We start from the raw sequence: 18,138 nt of genomic DNA, 5'->3' as shown, positions 1-18,138 counted from the left end.
ATCCTTTTTCTATACAATTTTTACTCAAGGTGTGAATGAACATGAACATTCTGAAAACAAAAAGAAAACCCACGGCTCAAACACCCATCCCACTTGGCTCCATGAACTTCATATACCACTCAGTCAAAAAGAGAGCTGCTTTCAAAGGCAGGATCTTCCAGGCTTAGAGATTCTTCCTGGCCTCTAACCTTCATGATGCAGGTCAATCTACTTCCTCATTGGATCTTCAGTGAATATGAAAAAGAAGCCACTATTTTTCAATAGCCTGTGGTTAAGTCCAGACTTAACATTTTTTTTCTGTAAAGACAATTCCCCAGATTCGATGTTGTTTAATAGTTTTGTTTGTTTGCTTTAACGTTTCTGGCCTTTTAATGTTTCTTGTATTATTTTCTCTGTAACTTTTCTGTCACCTCTTTGGATGTGAGCCCTCAAAACCAACATAGTACCAAATGCAAGAAATCATCTCTCTAGGCCCTCCTATGGAACAGGTCTGTCCCCTGAATTTAAAATCATTAAGTCAAACATGTTACCTTAATAAGAGAAGGGTATGGTGTTGCTTCTTTTTCTAATGATAAAATCTCAAAATTCGTAGGAATAAATTCATTCTTCGTTGGAAGTTTAAATTTCCCATTCAAGTCAGCATTTTGCCATTTCTGAATGAATAATGAAAGACACAAGCATTTAAAACAGTCATTCTACTTATTAATATCCAGGCAAATATTAAGGGAATAAATGTCAGACAGCATTCTTTTCCATCATAAAGAAGCTACTCCCAAGATCTACTGATGATTTTTTATGAAATTTGAGTTGGATTCTCTGGTACTAATCAAGGTTTTATACTTCTCTATCTTTCCTCTTTACACATTTCCAAAATGACCAAATAAGGGTAAGGAATTACCTGCGATTGAGGAACACAGAGAGGCTAATTCAGGGGTGGGGAACCTTTTTTCTGTCGAAGGCCATTTGGATATATTTTTTTATATATATATATTTTATTGATTTTTTACAGAGAGGAAGGAAGAGGGATAGATAGTCAGAAACATCGATGAGAGAGAAACATCGATCAGCTGCCTCTTGCACACCTCCTACTGGGGATGTGCCCGCAACCAAGTTACATGCCCTTGACCAGAATCGAACACGGGACCTTTCAGTCCACAGGCTGACGCTCTATCCACTGAGCCAAACCGGTTTTGGCTGGCCATTTGGATATTTATAATGTAATTCTCAAGCCATACAAAATTATCAGCTTAAAAATTAGCCTGCTACATTTGGTCAAACATTTAATTAGCTCACTCCTAATGCCTTGGCAGGGCCAGACCGAATGATTTCACAAGTCTTATACGGCCCTGGGGCTGGACGTTCCCCACCCCTGGGCTAATTGGTCTACATAAAGACCACGTTTGTTTCAGCTTTTTAAAGAATGAAAAATAATCTGTAGAGGGTATTCCCAACTGCTAGGTAACAGGCTACTAATATAAGAGTTAAAATTTCAGCTACACTAAGCTACTTGCATGTGTAGCCTGAAAGCTAAGGCTAAACGGCGGGGCTTGTTCACTTCAGTCCCTCTTAAAACCAGGCCCACACCTCTCCCAGAGGACCAAGTGAACTTTCAAGTGAAGCACTAATTCAAGCCCAAGGTTAAGGACACAGTTGAGACTTAAGTCTGGATTGTGGACAGGGCTGACACAACCTGTAGCTTGGATCTGTTACATGGGCTAGGGCCAAAAGCTAAGTGGGACAGAGCACAGGCCACTGATCGCTGAACTCTAATTTATAAGACTTTCCATATTTAAAAAGAAAGAAAAGGCCAATAATCTGGGTTCGACAACTTGGTCTCCAGATGACGTGGCACAGCCTGGCCGCTTTTGCAATTCTATTTTGGTCCCTGCATTTGTGTCTTTTGGCACTGGGATAGTGGGGATGCTGGCTGTATTATTTATAAGTAGCAACTTCAGTCTCCAGAAGGCTGAATGATAGGAACTAGTAAACACTTAGCAAGCAATTTCACCATTGAAATTTGTATGTTTTAAAAAAATTCCTATTCAGGGAAGATTGTCATGGTCAGAATTTGGTAAACAGGGGTTCTCTCTTGTTTTAGGATAGTTCAGACCCAGCATTATTTCATAGGATATCCGCTTTCCTCACAAGTTAGCAAGATGGGGCTCCAGTGATCTCCTTCTGTGCTGTGAATATGTCAGAAGTTACCCGTAACGATTTTCTTTCTTAAACTATTTCTCTTTTTTCTGTATCGTCATTACACAGGTACATTTAAGAAATGTCCAATACTGCCCTAACCGGTTTGGCTCAGTGGATAGAGCGTCGGCCTGGGGACCCAAGGGTCCCAGGTTCGATTCTGGTCAAGGGCATGTACCATGGTTGTGGGCACATCCCCAGTAGGGAGTGTGCAGGAGGCAGCTAACAGATGTTTCTCTCTCATCGATGTTTCTAACTCTCTATCCCTCTCCCTTCCTCTATGTAAAAAAAATCAATAAAATATATTTAAAAAAAAAGAAAAAAGAAAGAAAAGAAATGTCCAATACTTGAGTTTAACTAGAATCTAATCAGAGCAAGGCTTTCTGATGTCATCCCATGAATAAAGGACACAATCTCAAAGCTACACAGCCAATGAGAACTAAAAAAGAAAAAGTATTAGAGAAGTAGATGGGACTCACAAACAGAATCGTGACTACTGATGAATGGGGTAACATACTACCTAAACATACATGTTTCAAAACCCATTTTAATTCCCCTCTGCTGACACGAAGAGCAGTGATGCACTGTGGGCATACAGTACAGCACCTCCTCAAGTGAAGACAAGATGAAGCCCAGACACTGCTCCCGCCTGTGTTCCCAGCAGGAGCGTGAGCTCTCTGGAGCCCTTGCATCTGTCTTCCAAGCTCCCTACTCCTATCTCGCTCTGTCTGTCTTGGTATGTTTGCTTTTCTGTGAACTTTGGACTCCAATGATCTTTGACTGCATGAGGGAGCCACAGTGCAATTTCTTCAAGCAAAATCTAAGATGCAGCCCTCCATCTCCGTGCTCACTCCTCTCAGGATGGTGCAGACAGCACTGGGCCATCGCTGGGCTGTGAGTCGGGTGATCTGGGGAGCTCATGTTCCTCTGTGTCCCTCACACATCAGACCTATTCACAGATGCGTTAGCCATACCTTAATGACTTCATCTGGTATAGCTTCTTGTTTGTAGTGGGTTCCATACCATTCTTCTGTGCGATCAGTTTTTCCTTCAAAAGATTTGGAAACTATTGCAACCCTAGAAGATAGATGGAAAAAAACATATAAACTCATGTTGTATACATAAACTTATAGAACTTGACTCATGAAAATGTAAATAATATCGAAGAATGTATTGGGCCTTTAAGTCCCAGAAAATCCAATAAGGCTTACTTTGCTGAAATAGGCAATGTATAGAGGACAGAAGTTTCTGATCAGTCTCTGTATCCTTTGGTTATAGCCCATAATTTTTAGTGGAAAAAGTATTTGCTGGAAAGGTTTTTGTGGGTATGCTATTGACTAAAACTTTAAAGGAGTAGTGGCTTGCGGGGGGAGGGATGGGAGATATCTGTAATACTATCAACAACAACAACAACAAAAAGAGCAGGGGCTAGGTAAAAAATGAAACAAGGTCAGTTGAAAAATAGTCCTTAAAAAAGCAAAACAAATTACTTCTTCCCAGGAACAGCTCAGGCCTGGAGTTAACAAAAAGAGCTAACTAAACCTATTGGCTCATCCAGAGATCCAAAGATCCCCAAATCCCAAAATCCTCTTTTATTATTACTTGCTAAATTTGTGCTCTATGTTTTTTTCCCTGCCAGAGACTACCATCCAATATGTCTACTGCATATACATTAGCCTTCCTGCTGCTAAGGGAGCAGGGGATAAGACCAAGAAGCAACTATCTTCTGGCTTATTAAAAGCTTTCTTTGGCTCTAGCCAGTTTGGCTTAATGGATAGAGCGTTGGCCTGCAGACCAAAGGGTCCTGGGTTCGATTCCAGTCAAGGACACATACCTTAGTTGCAGGGTCCTCCCCGACCCGGAGGCAGCTAATCGATGTGTTTCTCTCACATTGATACTTCTTTCTGTCTTTCCCTCTCTCTTCCACTCTCTCTAAAGACCAATGGAAAAATATCCTCGGGTGAAGATTTTAAAAAAAATTATATATAATAAATAAATAAAAGTTTTCTTTGATAAGATAGCAGAAACAGCCTAGAAGTCAGAAGGGGGCGGGGGCGTGGAGCTCAGGGAGGGAAGTTAAGAGGTAAAATGATGTCAAGAGGTAAGTGAACAAAAGATTACAAGGAGAGAAGCAAAAGAAACTCCGTATCAGTGGAGCTACTGGTCCTAGAGGATTATCAGGGGGCATTTCTGATCCTGCTATCCTTTAATTATCAAAGTTGGGATCACTACACTCCTACCAGAAAACTCAACCCTATGATGGGACCAATCCTACTCTGAATCTTGTGGATACAGGAGTTCTAGGCCAATAGCTTGGATGGCTTGCCATGAAGTCAGCCTGTTTTTGGTTCTACTTCTCCCTTATGTCCCAATTCAAATAACTACATTGATGTCTCTTCCTGCTTGTTCTCACTTGACCTCCCAGAGGTTTGGTTCTAGCCTCTGAAAGTTGGCCACAGAGCTGAAAGCCCAGTACTTGCAATCAAAGCTCCCCTCTAGTCTGGCTGGCGTGGCTCAGGGATTGAGCATCGACCTATGAACCAGGAGGTCACAGTTCGATTCCTGGTTGCGGGCTCAATCCCCAGTGTGGGGCGTGCAGAAGGCAACTGATGAATGAATGGTTTTCTCTCATCATTGATGCTTCTATCTCTTTCTCCTTCTCCCTTCCTCTCTGAAATCAATTTTTTAAAAAAAGGAACCTTAACAATTGTCTGGTAAGTTCTGTTATTAAGTTTAAAGCTCTTTCTCCTTATGCTGATAGGCTTTGTTCTTAGAAGGTCTATAATAAAATTCAGCAGGACTTAGGTTAATTTTTTAAAGAATTTATAGCTAAATCAAGGAAAACACATATATTTAAACTGTTTTACTTGCCTTAAGTGATTTAGTATGTGTTCTGAGTATTGTTCTTCACTATATTTTAATCATGTCAGTAAATGCATAAATCACCCTATGAGCAGAAGTTTTTATCTCTATGAAGTCTAATTTATCAATGTTTTTTCTTTAATGGTTACTGCTTATGTTCTAAAAATATCACTGCCTATTTCAAGGTTTTAAATATATTGTCCTTTGTTTTCTTCTAGAAGTTTTATAGGTTAGCTTTTATACTTAGGTCTATAATCTTTCAAATTAATTTTTGTGAATGGTATAAAGTAAAGGTCAAGTTTCATCTTTTTTCATATGGATGACGGATAATGGAAAAGCACCATTTGTTGAAAAGCCTCTCCTTTCCCAATTTAATTATGTTGGTGCATTTGTCAAAAAATCACTTGACTTTAAAAAGATATAGGTGAAAGTCAATTTTAAGACAGAAATATCATGTGGTAGCTCATAATCCCTTTAGGGCTGACCTCCTCTAACAGTAATACCTCTGCTACTGTAGGAGCTCTTCCAACTTTTCATCTCCTGGTTAACCACTGGTTGGTCAGAGAATTCCGAGATTGTAATCCTCACTTCCATTTTTTTTTTTAAAAAAGAGCGTGTCCTCATTTGTTTATAAAACCAGATAGGTGAGCTGATACTTGGGGCATTTGAGTTAGGATAAAGCCAGGTTAAGATGATCAATTATTACATTTTATTCATGATAGAATCTTCATGTTTTAGAGATACTGTCTCAAAATATTTAGAGTGAAGGGAGGATAAGTGAAGAGGATAAAGATAAAAAGGCCATGTACTGACTGCTGAAGTTAGATATCGGTATACTACACTATTCTCTCTACTTTGTAATCATGCTTCCCAAAATGTCTTAAAGCATTTTAGTCACAATTTCACATTTTCATATTCTGATCGTTACTGAAAATGTAGTATGTAACAGTAAAATCTGCAGAGTAACTCACCGGACATTTTCTGGTCTGAGTTTATCAAGAACCATCTCTATTAAATCAGGTCTAAATTCTTCCAGTAAATATTCAGCTGTGAGCACTTCTTCTAGGGGATAATACTTTAAAACAAACAAAGTACAAGACTAAATAAGAAGCAATCAGATATCTAACACAGGAAATACATTATTTTATACTCCTCTCTTCCCCTCCATTAAATTTTACTCCACTAGAAAAATTTCTCAATCTTTTCTCTTTCCTACCACACTTTAAGCAGTTTCATATTGTGGCATGATTTTATGGTTAATGCACAAATACACATATTATAGAAACAAAATCACAATTTTTTTCCAGGGAAAAATGTGATATTTCTGCCTAAAAACTGAGTATTGGTTAAGGAAGAAAACTTGATGGTTAAATGCTGACATCTACAGGATTCTTAGTATAAAGTAAATACATTTTTATGAACAAAATTTCTGCTCAAATTTTTTGAAAGAAATCAGACAAACATTTATAGAGTTGTTGTGGGGGGAAATGGCTTATATTTCTGGCTAGTGAAGAAAAATAAGGTAGAAGATGCTTTTTTCAGTAAGAGCAACTTCCAATATACTGACACAGGTTGATTGATCCATTCATTCGACAAGTATTTAATGAACACCTACTCTGTTCTAGGCGCTTCTGTGGATACAAGAGTAGACAAGACAGATGATACCCCTGTTCTGAAAGGAGCTTATATTTTAACTGGGAAGGAGGCAGACAATAAATAAATATTGTCATTATATTTATAAGTGCTATGAGGAAAATTATAAAAGGGTAGGGGCATGATTGGGAGGTCAGATAAGGTCTCTCTGAGGAGACCCAAAGGATAAGAACACTGACAGCCCGGCTGGCGTGGCTCAGTGGTTGAGTGTCGACCTATGAACCAGGAGGTCACGGTTCAATTCCTGGCCAGGGCACATGCCTGAGTTGTGGGCTCGATCCCCAGTTGGGGGCATGCAGGAGACAGCCAATCAATGATTCTCTCTCATCATTGATGTTTCCATCTCTCCTTCTCCCTTCCTCTCTGAAATCAATAAAAATAGATTTAAAAAGAAAATAAATAAAATATATTTTTTAAAAAAGACAAAAAATAAAAACATTATCAGTACAGCTTCATTAAAAAAAAAAAAAAAAAAAAAAAGAACAACACTGACATGCAAAGATCAGAGTGTTCCAGGTAGAGAAAACACCAAATGTAAGATGGAAGAATGAACTTAATGCTTGAAGATTAGGCAAACAGTATCACTGGAGTGGAATGGGAATGGGAAAGGTAGGTTGGGGGAGGAGGGTATGAAGTATGGTCAGAGATATAGGCTGGGGCCCAGATCACCTTGAAGGCTAAGGTAAAACTGTGGATTTTATTTCAACTCTTGATGAGAAACCACTGAAGAACTTGACCCAGAGGAGTGAAACAATCTATTTGGTTTTCAAAAGATCACTGAAGCTGGAAAAATAAACTATAGTGAGAACAAGGAAGAAACCAGGGACCTAGATAAGAGACTATAATAGTCCAGGCAAGAAACGATGGTAGCTCAGACTAGGGTAGTAGCAATGGAGATGGAGAAAAGTGAATAAAATGATTTATAGCTTTCATATAATTAGCAATGGACATACTGTAGAATTGAAAAATATTGAAAGCCAATAAGTAAAATGCCTACATAATGAAAAATATTACAGATGACAATTTTTAGGATGATCAAAATTAAGATTTCAGCATGTCATGACATAAAAGTTGGCGAGACTGCCACAACGTCTAAAATTTCATACTGCAGCTTCAATTTTTATAATTTGTATAGTATTGAAAGTAATATACACAGGGTCACTGAAACAGTCTACACACCAATATATATAGTAAAACGATAGCAAACTTACATGCAATATTCCTGCGATCTTAGAGGTATAGCCCCGTGGCCTCTCTTTATCTTTAAACCTAAAAGCAACAGCATTCAAGTCCTAAAATGGAAAGTTAACCAAATTAGAGATAAGTCAACTATTATTTTAAAATAGCTTTTTGTGTGTATATTTGGTTTGCACTATAGATTTTCTACTCTATACTTAACTTCATTATACTTACTGAAAAAATGACTATGCTTGATTTAGAAATGTATAGGACATGAATGAAAATAGCAAATAATTAGGAAAACTGTGGGGAAGAACCTTGTGAAATCCAATAGTTAGTTGCATAGATGATAATTTTATTGACCCATTCAGAGAAATGCACCCAGATTAGAACTACTGTCAGAAATTTCACAGAGATTATACCTTGAAACTTTTACTTAGGTAAAAAAGATGTCTCATCCTAAGTTACATTTCAGAATTTTGATAAGTCTTACGGTAAATATAAAGTGCAAATTTTTAAAAGCCCTTTAAAAAGAATCATTTAAAATTTTGGAAGAGAGATCAATTTTGTTTTCTTTTTATTTAAAACGAAAAAGAAAAGGGGGGAAAGAGAAAGATAGCCAAGCTTTTCCACCATATATACAGTGAAATCACGTTTAACACCATAGTCATATATAAGACAATTCACTACTTCTTTGAAGTTTGCTACAGACTTTTATTACCAGATCTGAAAATAACAGAGCTCATGCAGCTTCAGACACAGTAAAGTAAGCCCTGATACAAGCTCAAGAAACTGCTGGCATTCTTCTGAGGGACAGAAAAGCAAACCGATTTCTTCCCTTTTCCTTCCTGAAAAAGGTTAAATGATGCCTTAACCCTTAATTGTGCCCCAGGCAGCCAATCAAATTAAGCCTTAACTAAAGCTTCTATGCATTGCAAACTTTTACTTAAATTAGGAAAAAAACCCTTCAAAAGTTTCACTGGGCCTTAAATTTAAATTAATTCACACACATATATATATGTTTTCTGAGAATTTTCCTTAAGAAGAATTTTGGTGAAACAAAGGTACCTTGCACTCTTGGAAAACCCATTCTTGAGGTCCTTCTGCACGTAACTTCTGAATGTATTGAAACATGTGCAAAATTATGTCTTCAACATGTACTGGAAAAAAGGGGCACACTTAAAAACCATTCAGTCCTCAAATCCTTTAAAGCAGTGAGCTCGCTCCTAGAGTAAGCAGAAGAGGGTCCTCTACGAAATGGAGTTCTCACCTCCCTGAGACAGGTTTTAGGGTCCCACAAACAAAGCCCTCTAGGCTCTGGGATATGTAATAGAATGGGCTTTAGGGTAGTAAATGAGCAAATGAAAAGCCAAGTACACATTTTACAAGTGCAACATAATGATCAGATGTTAAGGCAGGAGAACCATCCGTGAAACGAAGGGCACACTGCACGTGAAAAGTACAATGGAGGAAGTGTTTATAACTTCACAACATAAAACAGATCACAGGTAAGGAAATTAAAAAATAAATCATACGAAGTCAGTTTTCATTCAAAGACAAAAAAAGTCAATACTTACATAATCCTTCTTCAGTTAAGTCCACATTAATGATAAAAAACATAAAACCTCGAGCTCCTTCCTTCTGCCCGCCAACAAGAGTATTTACCCAGCCTATAACAAACAACGGAAATAACATGATTGCATGTGTGGCCTCTTTTAGGACAAGGAATCTTTTTAAAAATTCACAAAAGGATTAGAATGGGCCTCTTGCAGAAAAGACTGGGTAGGGGTGGGGGTGGAGGTGATTAGAAAAAAGATCAGAAAAGCAGTTTCATATAGTGCAGAAGACTCAAGGGATTTTGGGGGGCTTGGAAGCTTTCTTCAGGACTCCCCAAGCCAGTTCCCAAATCAAGAGTAGACTACTGTGTAAGAGTATGTAAAAGTGAAGCCCAAGTTGAGAGGGCCTTGGAAATCCTTTACAGACTAGATCTTGGTACACCCTCTGGTTTGAAGGGTAAGAGCAGGCAAACAAATAATGGGTACTGACACTTTACAGAGATAGTAAAAAATATCCAATGTAAGTTTATACTTTTTGACCTCTTTTTAAATTTAAAACATGCACCACAACATCTTATGAAATACCTAACCTTTATTGCTCAATGCTAAAGGATAAAACAAATTATTGGGGGGTGGGGGGGTCACCCAAAGCAAAAAACTAAGTACACTTAACAACCACTACCTCTCTCCCCCATAAACCCAAAACAGTCTCTCATCCAAAAATGTTTTTTCACAGGGAAATATTTAGGAGGAAATGAGAGCCAGAGCAAAAAGATATGGTGGAATATTACGCTCAGAAGCTGGAGCCCAAAAGACTTACCCTTTGATTTAAGTTCTGATAACAGACTTCCAGGACCTTCATGCCCAATAAGATGACCAAGATAATGACCAGGATTTGATTTATAGTATTTCTGAAGGTCAGGTATGGGAAATGTCACATAAAGATTTCTAATATCCTTAATAGGTACGATTTTGTACATTTGCTGGGGGGGGAAAAATCGCAAAAGATTAGCTACATATAACTCTCACTGAATAAAATACAGGGTGTCCCCCCCGCCCCATGGGTGTCCCCAAAAAATATATGCACACTTTAACAGCTGATAGCTCAATTTTGAAAATGAAATGTATTTTAATAAACACTGCCTTTATGATTATTCAAAGTGTGTGTATATATTTTTGGGAGGAAACCCTATATTTATAAACTATGAAGAATACTGATTTTCATAGAAGAATTCAAAATTCAAGAGAGAATCAACTGCCAAAGAAGATCACACTGAGCATAAAGAAATAATGACCTGGCCTCTTTCTTAGTGAAATGTCATTACATCTGGTATAAAGGCCACATTTTATCCCCTGGACCATGCAGCTAAATACTTCTGGATGCTTGCCCTCTGGCACTGGATCATAGCTTTTACAGTCTGCTAAGGTTACAGCTACCAAAACTACCTTTAGCATGCAAAGATTAGATTAAATTGGTATCTTTTTGATGAAACATGTCCCTAATAAATATGAAACTGATTTGATTATCCAGATAAATAGTAAAAACTATATAAATAATAAAACCTTCAAAAATTTCCATCTATTATTTGGTAAACTAGGTATATATAAGTCCATAAATTTAAAAAAACAAAACAAAACCAGATATACATGTACTTACTTTAAGATGTTCTTCTTGGAAAGGGTGTTCAGGGAATTCTGGCAATGGGACATTTTTGTTCTCTACTTCAGAAAATAACCTTACCACCAGATCAGTCAAGTCGTCTAATGATTCTACAGGAAAACATATAAGAAAAACAGAACTTAATCTAATCATAACATATGACAAGAGTATTTAAGACCTTAGGATCTCATATACATACATAAAATCACATCAAACACCTAAAACTTACACAATGTTGTATGTCAGTTATATCTCAATGCAGCTGGGAGGAGGGGAGGTGTGGAACCTTAGGATCCCTGATAAACCTCAGACTATTAAAGGAAAACCTAAATGTGTGTGTTTTTTTTTAATTGCTTCAGGTAAAATTGAAGCAGTTAAGTCTTAGAAATTCCTATATAACTTCTAAAGCTGTTAAACTATACTGTATTGACAATGACATACTTCATGTCTACCTCTTTATAGTCTAAAAACTGTTATGCTGGCCTAGATGGTGTTGCTAAATGGTTAGAGCATCAACCCAAGCATCAGAGCATTGCAGGTTTGATCCCTGGCCCAGGTCAGGGCTCCTGTGCGCAGCAACCAGTCTATGTGTCTCTCTCACGTTGATCTCTCTCTCGCCCTCTCTCTCTCTCTCCCTTTCTGCCCCCTTCCCCCCGACTCCTTCCTTTCCACTCGCAATATTAAAAAAAATCCTTGGGTGAGGATTAAAGAATTAATAATCCTACCTAATAAAAGAGTAATATGCAAATTGACCACACCTCCACCACACACACAAGCCATGCCCACCAGCCAATGAAGAGCAAGTATGCAAATTAACCCAACCAAGTTGGCTGCGGCCACGGAGAGAGCAGGAGGCTTGGGTTTCCCTGGCAATGGAGGAAGCCAAGCTTCCCGCACACCCTGGCCAGCCCTGGACTCAACTCAAGGCTACAAAGTTTCAATTATAGAAGATAAATAAATCCCAACAAAAATGGTGGCAGCCATTTAGCTGGAGAGAGCAGGTTGAGTTGCCCCTGGCGATGGAGGAAGCCAAGCTTCCTCAGCCCTGGCCTGCCTTGGCCTCCACTCAAGGTTACAAAGTTTCAATTATAGAAGATAAATAAATCCCAACAAAAATGGCTGCAGCCACAGAGCAAACAAGAGGCTTGGCTTGTAAAGTTTCAATTATAGAAGATAAATAAATCCCAGATACCAGGGCCTCTGCTTGGGTCGCCAGGGGGGCGTGGCTGGCCTGCAAACCACCACAGGCCCTTTGCCCAGGCGACCCCACACCCCAAGGGAACCCCCACACTGATCCGGGACACCCTTCAGGGCAAACCAGCTGGCCCCCACCCATGCACCAGGCTTCTATCCTATCTAATAAAAGAGTAATATGCAGATTGACCATCACTCCAACACACAAGATGGCTGCCCCATGTGGTTAAAGATCCTGCCCCCATGTGGACACAAGATGGCCACCATAAGATGGCCAGCAGGAAAGGGCAGTTGGGAGGGACCAGGCCTGCAAGGGAGGGCAGTTGTGGGCGATCAAGCCTACTGGGGAGGGCAGTTAGGGGTGACCCGGCCAGCAGAGGAGGGAAGTTGGGGGTGACTGGGCCTGAAGGGAAGGGCAATTGGAGAGGACCCAGGCCTGCAGGGGAGAGCAGTTAGGGGTGACCAGGCCTGCAGGGGAAGGCAGTTAGGGGCAAACAGACTGGCAGGGGAGCAGTTAGGCATCAATCAGGTTGGCAGGGGAGGGGTTAGGGGGTGATCAGGCTGGCAGGCAGAAGCGGTTAGGGGCAATCAGGAAGGCAAGCAGGCGAGCAGTTGGGAGCCAGCAGTCCTATATTGTGAGAGGGATGTCCGACTGCCCGTTTAGGCCCGATCCTGGTAGGACATCCCTTGAGGGGTCCCAGATTGGAGAGGGTTCAGGCTGGGCTGAGGGACACACACCCCCGTGCAAGAATTTCGTGCACCAGGCCTCTAGTGAATAAATAAAAAGCTGTTACACAAATGTTATACTGCAATAAATTTAGAAACAATAATAATCAGTTGCATTTGGAAACTATTTTATCTATGATTTCTCTACTAAACCATCAGCTGACAAATTGTGACAGCCACCTTATAAATAGTCTACACTCATTGCTAAAGGTCAAATATTTGAGTTTACAAGTGATTGATTTTGTGCAGAAATAGTATAAAATGGTGAAAAGAATTCTGGTTAAGGGAATCAGGGGACCTGGTTACCAAGCAACTATGTCAACGGACTACTTGGACAGGCCAGTTAACCACTCCAGGTTCTGTAACACTAGAAAGTTGGGTGGGATGATCACAAGTCTCTTCCAAGGTCTAACATTAAATAATACTTTATTATAATATTCCAAATTCACTCAAAGACTTTTAATCATTGATAGAATTATGTGGCCACTTCCATGAAGTTCTTCTATGTTATTACCTACCTATATTTTTAATAGAGTTATACTTGTAAAATTTTATAAAATTATAAGATGTTCACTACAACACTGTTTATAACAACAACAAAAACTGGAAATGACCTAACATCTACCAATGTGTGGATGTTATGAAATGTCTGAACAGTAGAATTTAATGCAGCCGTTAATAAGGGAAAGATCTATATATGAAAATGTCTCAATGCTCTATTACAGACATACATATATGTAAGTATATTAACAAAATTCTACTTTTGGAAGTATAATAAGAAATGACTTAAGGTGACTTTTTTTTTAATTAAGATGACTATCTTTAAAGAGAAGGTATATAGGATGGAATGAGGAAGAAGAATTTGATTTCTCTTTTATATCTTTCAGTGTTAGATGAAAATTTTTCCATGTATAGATATTACTATTATTCTAAAAAGGAAAAAGTGAAAAAGGTTATATAAAGAGAAGGTATGGTGGTTATAGGATGGAATGAGGAAGAAGAATTTGATTTCTCTTTTATATCTTTCAGTGTTAGATGAAAATTTTTCCATGTATAGATATTACTATTATTCTAAAAAGGAAAAAGTGAAAAAGGTTATATTTTTATGAATAAGATAACCACTCACCTTGATTCTGTCTCCTCAAAAATAGGTTACTTATAAATGGCATAAACATTCATCACTTGTTACTGTCAGGAAGCATTTGGATCAAATAAGAAATGTCCCTTGCTGTTCTATGACCCATTTTGAACTTGTCCATGAACTCTCTAGAGAGTTCTTAATCACTATTTGGGAACTGCTCTCATATAGTCTGAAATTCTCTTCCAGGCCTATAAATGTGGGCATTTGCACTTTATTACAAAATATATGTTATTTTTACTTTGATTTGACATGTTTGAAGGGCCCCAAAATGTCCAGAGCCAAATAAAAGGCAGATCAGTAGCTGCTTGTTATATGACAAGTGGATTCGGGAATGGAGCAGTATATATGGAGCAAGAGATGTCAGTGACAGCTCTGACATAAAGAGACACAGATGGGACATGGGACATGAAGCAAAGTGGGCAGTCAACAAAGGTTTGTGGACCTGGTGTGCTGATGATGGCAAAGCTCTTTATTTTTTTATTTTTTTTTAAATATATTTTATTGATTTTTTTACAGAGAGAAAGGGAGAGGGAGAGAGAGTTAGAAACATCGATGAGAGAGAAACATTGATCAGCTGCCTCCTGCACACCCCCTACTGGGGATGTGCCCGCAACCAAGGTACATGCCCTTGACCAGAATCGAACCTGGGACCCTTCAGTCCGCAGGCCGACACTCTATCCACTGAGCCAAACTGGTTAGGGCGGCAAAGCTCTTTAGAGCAGGGTTCTACCAGTTGTGCCTTTCCGTACTTCTAGCCTAAAAGCATAAATTCACAATACGGCTTTTTAAAGACAAGGAGCTGTACAATACTGCACAGTCCGTCTGACCACTAAGCTGTGAGCTGCCAGAGATCAGGGAAGTGAGTCTCATTCATCTTTACATCACTAGGACTTGGCATCCCAGTGTGTGTACTTGCTAGGTACCTATTTGTCAAGTGTCCAGCTAATTAGTGCTACCACAACTAGAGGGATGGCCCTGTGGGAGAACAGAGAAAAATGCTTTTGTCCCTTTATGACAAAAATCTTCCACATGGTAACTCTTCTTCTCCCCTCCTCCAAGAGATCCTGCTTCCTCTTAACACCGCTCTACTGTAAGGACACCTCTCCCAGGCCCCTCATCAAGTCTACTGAGCTTAGCCCAGGAGGTCAGTCACACTGGGAGAGTGATGTGTACTCGATCGGGGAACTGAAACATCTCGTTTCTTTTAGATACTATCCTGTCATCTCCACTAAACTAGGAACACAGAGCAGCACTCATGTCTGATTCATCTGCTCTCATTAACCTGCCTAATAAGTGCTTATTAAAATCATGTTTTATTTCAATAGGACACAGACAAAAATACAGCTGAAGCTATTCCCAGGACTAGGCTCTAAATACCAATGATATTGAACACGCTTGACCTACCTACATTTAGAAAACACATAAGATTATAAAGTATACTTTTTTAAGTTAGCCCTCACTCCTTAGACCCATTTTATATCCCAGTTCCTATTGCTTATTTTCTTTCCTTTTTTTAAACTTGTGGACATTTTAATGAACTTCCCATGTAGCTTTAAGCTACCAGGACACAGGCCCCACCAACACCCTTCTTCTCCCAGCTCTTCTACTCAAGAACTTGGTCTTTACAATGACAGGCTGCTTAGGGAGCTTTTCCATCCCTAGAACTTTGTAGTAGCCTGATCGCACCACATTAATGAAGGAGCAGCTCCAGTCTTTCTTTTGGCAGCATTTACCCATGTCTGCTCACTGACCAGGGTCCACAGTTTATCAAGGTTGACAGTTGGGCAGAAGCTCTGGTCCCTCTTTAAGTGATAATGCCTCATACCAACTTTCCCAAAGTAACCTGGGTGATATTTGTCAAAGTTGATCCTGTGATGATGCAAGCCACCAGCATTACCTCAGCCCCCTGGGTGCTTCTGTGCTTGCTGGTCTGATCACCCCTAACCACCTCTGCTTGCCGGCCTGATTGACCCTAACTGCCCTCCCCTGCCGGCCTGATAGCCCCTAACTGCTCTCCCCTACTGGCCTGATCGCCCTTAACTGCCTCTGATCCCGCCACCAGTGGCTTTGTCTAGAAGGACGTCCAGAAGATGTCTGGTCTAATTAGCATATTACCCTTTATTACTATAGATATATAAATCAAACCTTTCTTGTTTACATTCCAAAGTTTTCGCAGTTTATCATCATCTTTTAATATTGTTTCTAGTTTTTGAGTTGTTATCAGGTCAAATCTTTCAATCTTTTATACTTCCTTTATTTTATATGCCTAGAGCACCTATGATTAATTTACATTTTCTTCAGTTCTCTATTAAAAATCGCCTAAGCTTTTTTTCTACAAGGAGATCATTTTCAAAAACCTATGAGCAGATAAAAGGTAATATTGTATATCCTTCTTCCAAATACTTTAAAAAAGCCAAAATGGAAAATTTTTATTATCCAATTCAGTGAAAAAAGTTTAAGAATTCTTACCTCGACCTAAAACACAAATAGCCATTAAGTTGGATGAATAATAAGTAGAATGGAATTTCAGTAGCTCTTGTCTTACATCAATGCCTTCTTGGTTTGGTCTAGTCTCTAGAGTATATTTGTTACCTGAAAGGGAGAAAAAAACACTTTTCAGAAAACACAAACTACTAGTACGTGGACTTAAAATTTTGTAATTATTGCAACATTGCTGTAAGTTAAACTTAAAAAACAGAGTTCAAGCTGACACACACAGTGATTAGTCAAATATGTTTGAATGTAAGCTGGATAAACAAAACAGTATAGTGCAAACCAGTGACATTTAAACTATAGAGAATTTTCCCTCAGGAACTTAAAGTGCTTTATAAAAATTATACTTCTTAAAACCCCTATGAGATAGTAGGTAATATGAGCACTTATAAGATAAAATTAGATCCACATGGCCTTCATTCACACTTACTTTAATTCCCTACATGCTACACAATTAATTTAGCATAGCCACTAAGGGATCTTTTTGGAACTTGCCAAGTTACTTGTGGAAATAAACGTACTATTCTTGGCTGCAGCACTAAATCTGTGATGTAAATTTTCATGAATTTGATCTAGACTGGTAAAAATAAGATGCAGTGCTATTTTTATACGTCTCAAGCGATAATACCACTATGAGATCTCTTATGAAATCAAATAACTAATCAAATTAGGATGAAATATGCATGTCAAAGAAAATACTCAAACTAAGTACTACCTTTCTAATAAGGGTATTTAGAGACTGAGATGGAATTTCAACAATTGGTGACTCTAAAAATGGCACCTTGACTAGAACTATCTTAAGATCCTACTTAGAATAATAAATTTTATTATTGCTCCTGCTTAAATGGGCTCCTGTCTTTCATCTGCAGACATGAAACTATGGCAGAACACAGTCTTGATGGAATTATCCTCTTTGGGTTAATAATGGTTGATGAACTGACATTGGGAGTCCCTTTTTTACTAAATTGGATATCCAGAGAGCCACCAGATGGCGATCTTAGGTCTCTTTAGACCTAGAGAGCTGCATAGTATTTGGAGCCAAGATTCATGCCTCAGGATGCTTGAATTAACAGATCCAGTGGAGTGTGTGTGCAAGTGCTCATTAACCTTTTTCAAGTCACAAAGCAATCCAATGTACTCATCTTCACAAGCAGTAGTCTGCTAGTCAAGTTTCCAGGTTCTTAACTAGTCTTCTCAGTTTCTCACCAAAGATCCACTTCAATTCCAGATCAGCTCTACATGGGATCCTGGGACATCCCCTCACTCTACCTAGAGGATTCAGATATTCTTAAAAGTACCCAGTCTCAATTCTTCAGGAAAAAAAGAAGCTTTTTGCCTGGTAATGGCTTGAAGCTCTCTCATTTTATGGCGAAACTTGAGAATTGATGATGTTTCCCTTTTCCACTAAGTGAAGATTCTAAAAGCCTCTGTTCCAATGGACTAGGCTTAGAGCTTCCTTAGTCATTTACGTTGACAAGCTC

General features: G+C 38.9%; 1 protein-coding gene across 9 annotated transcripts in view; it reads right to left on the bottom strand.

Annotated features, from left to right (window-relative positions):
• The window catches only part of IDE (insulin degrading enzyme), a 75,002-nt gene that overhangs the window by 25,100 nt on the left and 31,764 nt on the right, over positions 1-18,138 (bottom strand). For all 9 annotated transcript variants that reach the window (XM_080687304.1, XM_080687303.1, XM_080687309.1 and 6 more), the window contains exons 5-13: positions 16,634-16,756; positions 11,101-11,213; positions 10,264-10,426; positions 9,465-9,557; positions 8,956-9,047; positions 7,920-8,000; positions 6,027-6,130; positions 3,168-3,270; positions 531-653 (exon numbers count right to left, since the gene is read on the bottom strand). In XM_080687304.1, the coding sequence (XP_080543430.1) occupies positions 531-653; positions 3,168-3,270; positions 6,027-6,130; positions 7,920-8,000; positions 8,956-9,047; positions 9,465-9,557; positions 10,264-10,426; positions 11,101-11,213; positions 16,634-16,756 (995 nt within the window). The remainder of the gene's footprint in view (positions 1-530; positions 654-3,167; positions 3,271-6,026; positions 6,131-7,919; positions 8,001-8,955; positions 9,048-9,464; positions 9,558-10,263; positions 10,427-11,100; positions 11,214-16,633; positions 16,757-18,138) is intronic.

This window comes from Plecotus auritus (assembly GCF_963455305.1).
Source record: "Plecotus auritus genome assembly, chromosome: 9".
Taxonomy (NCBI): domain Eukaryota; kingdom Metazoa; phylum Chordata; class Mammalia; order Chiroptera; family Vespertilionidae; genus Plecotus; species Plecotus auritus.
The sequence above is the reverse complement of the archived record's forward strand: the minus strand, read 5'-3'. Positions and strand labels throughout refer to the sequence as shown.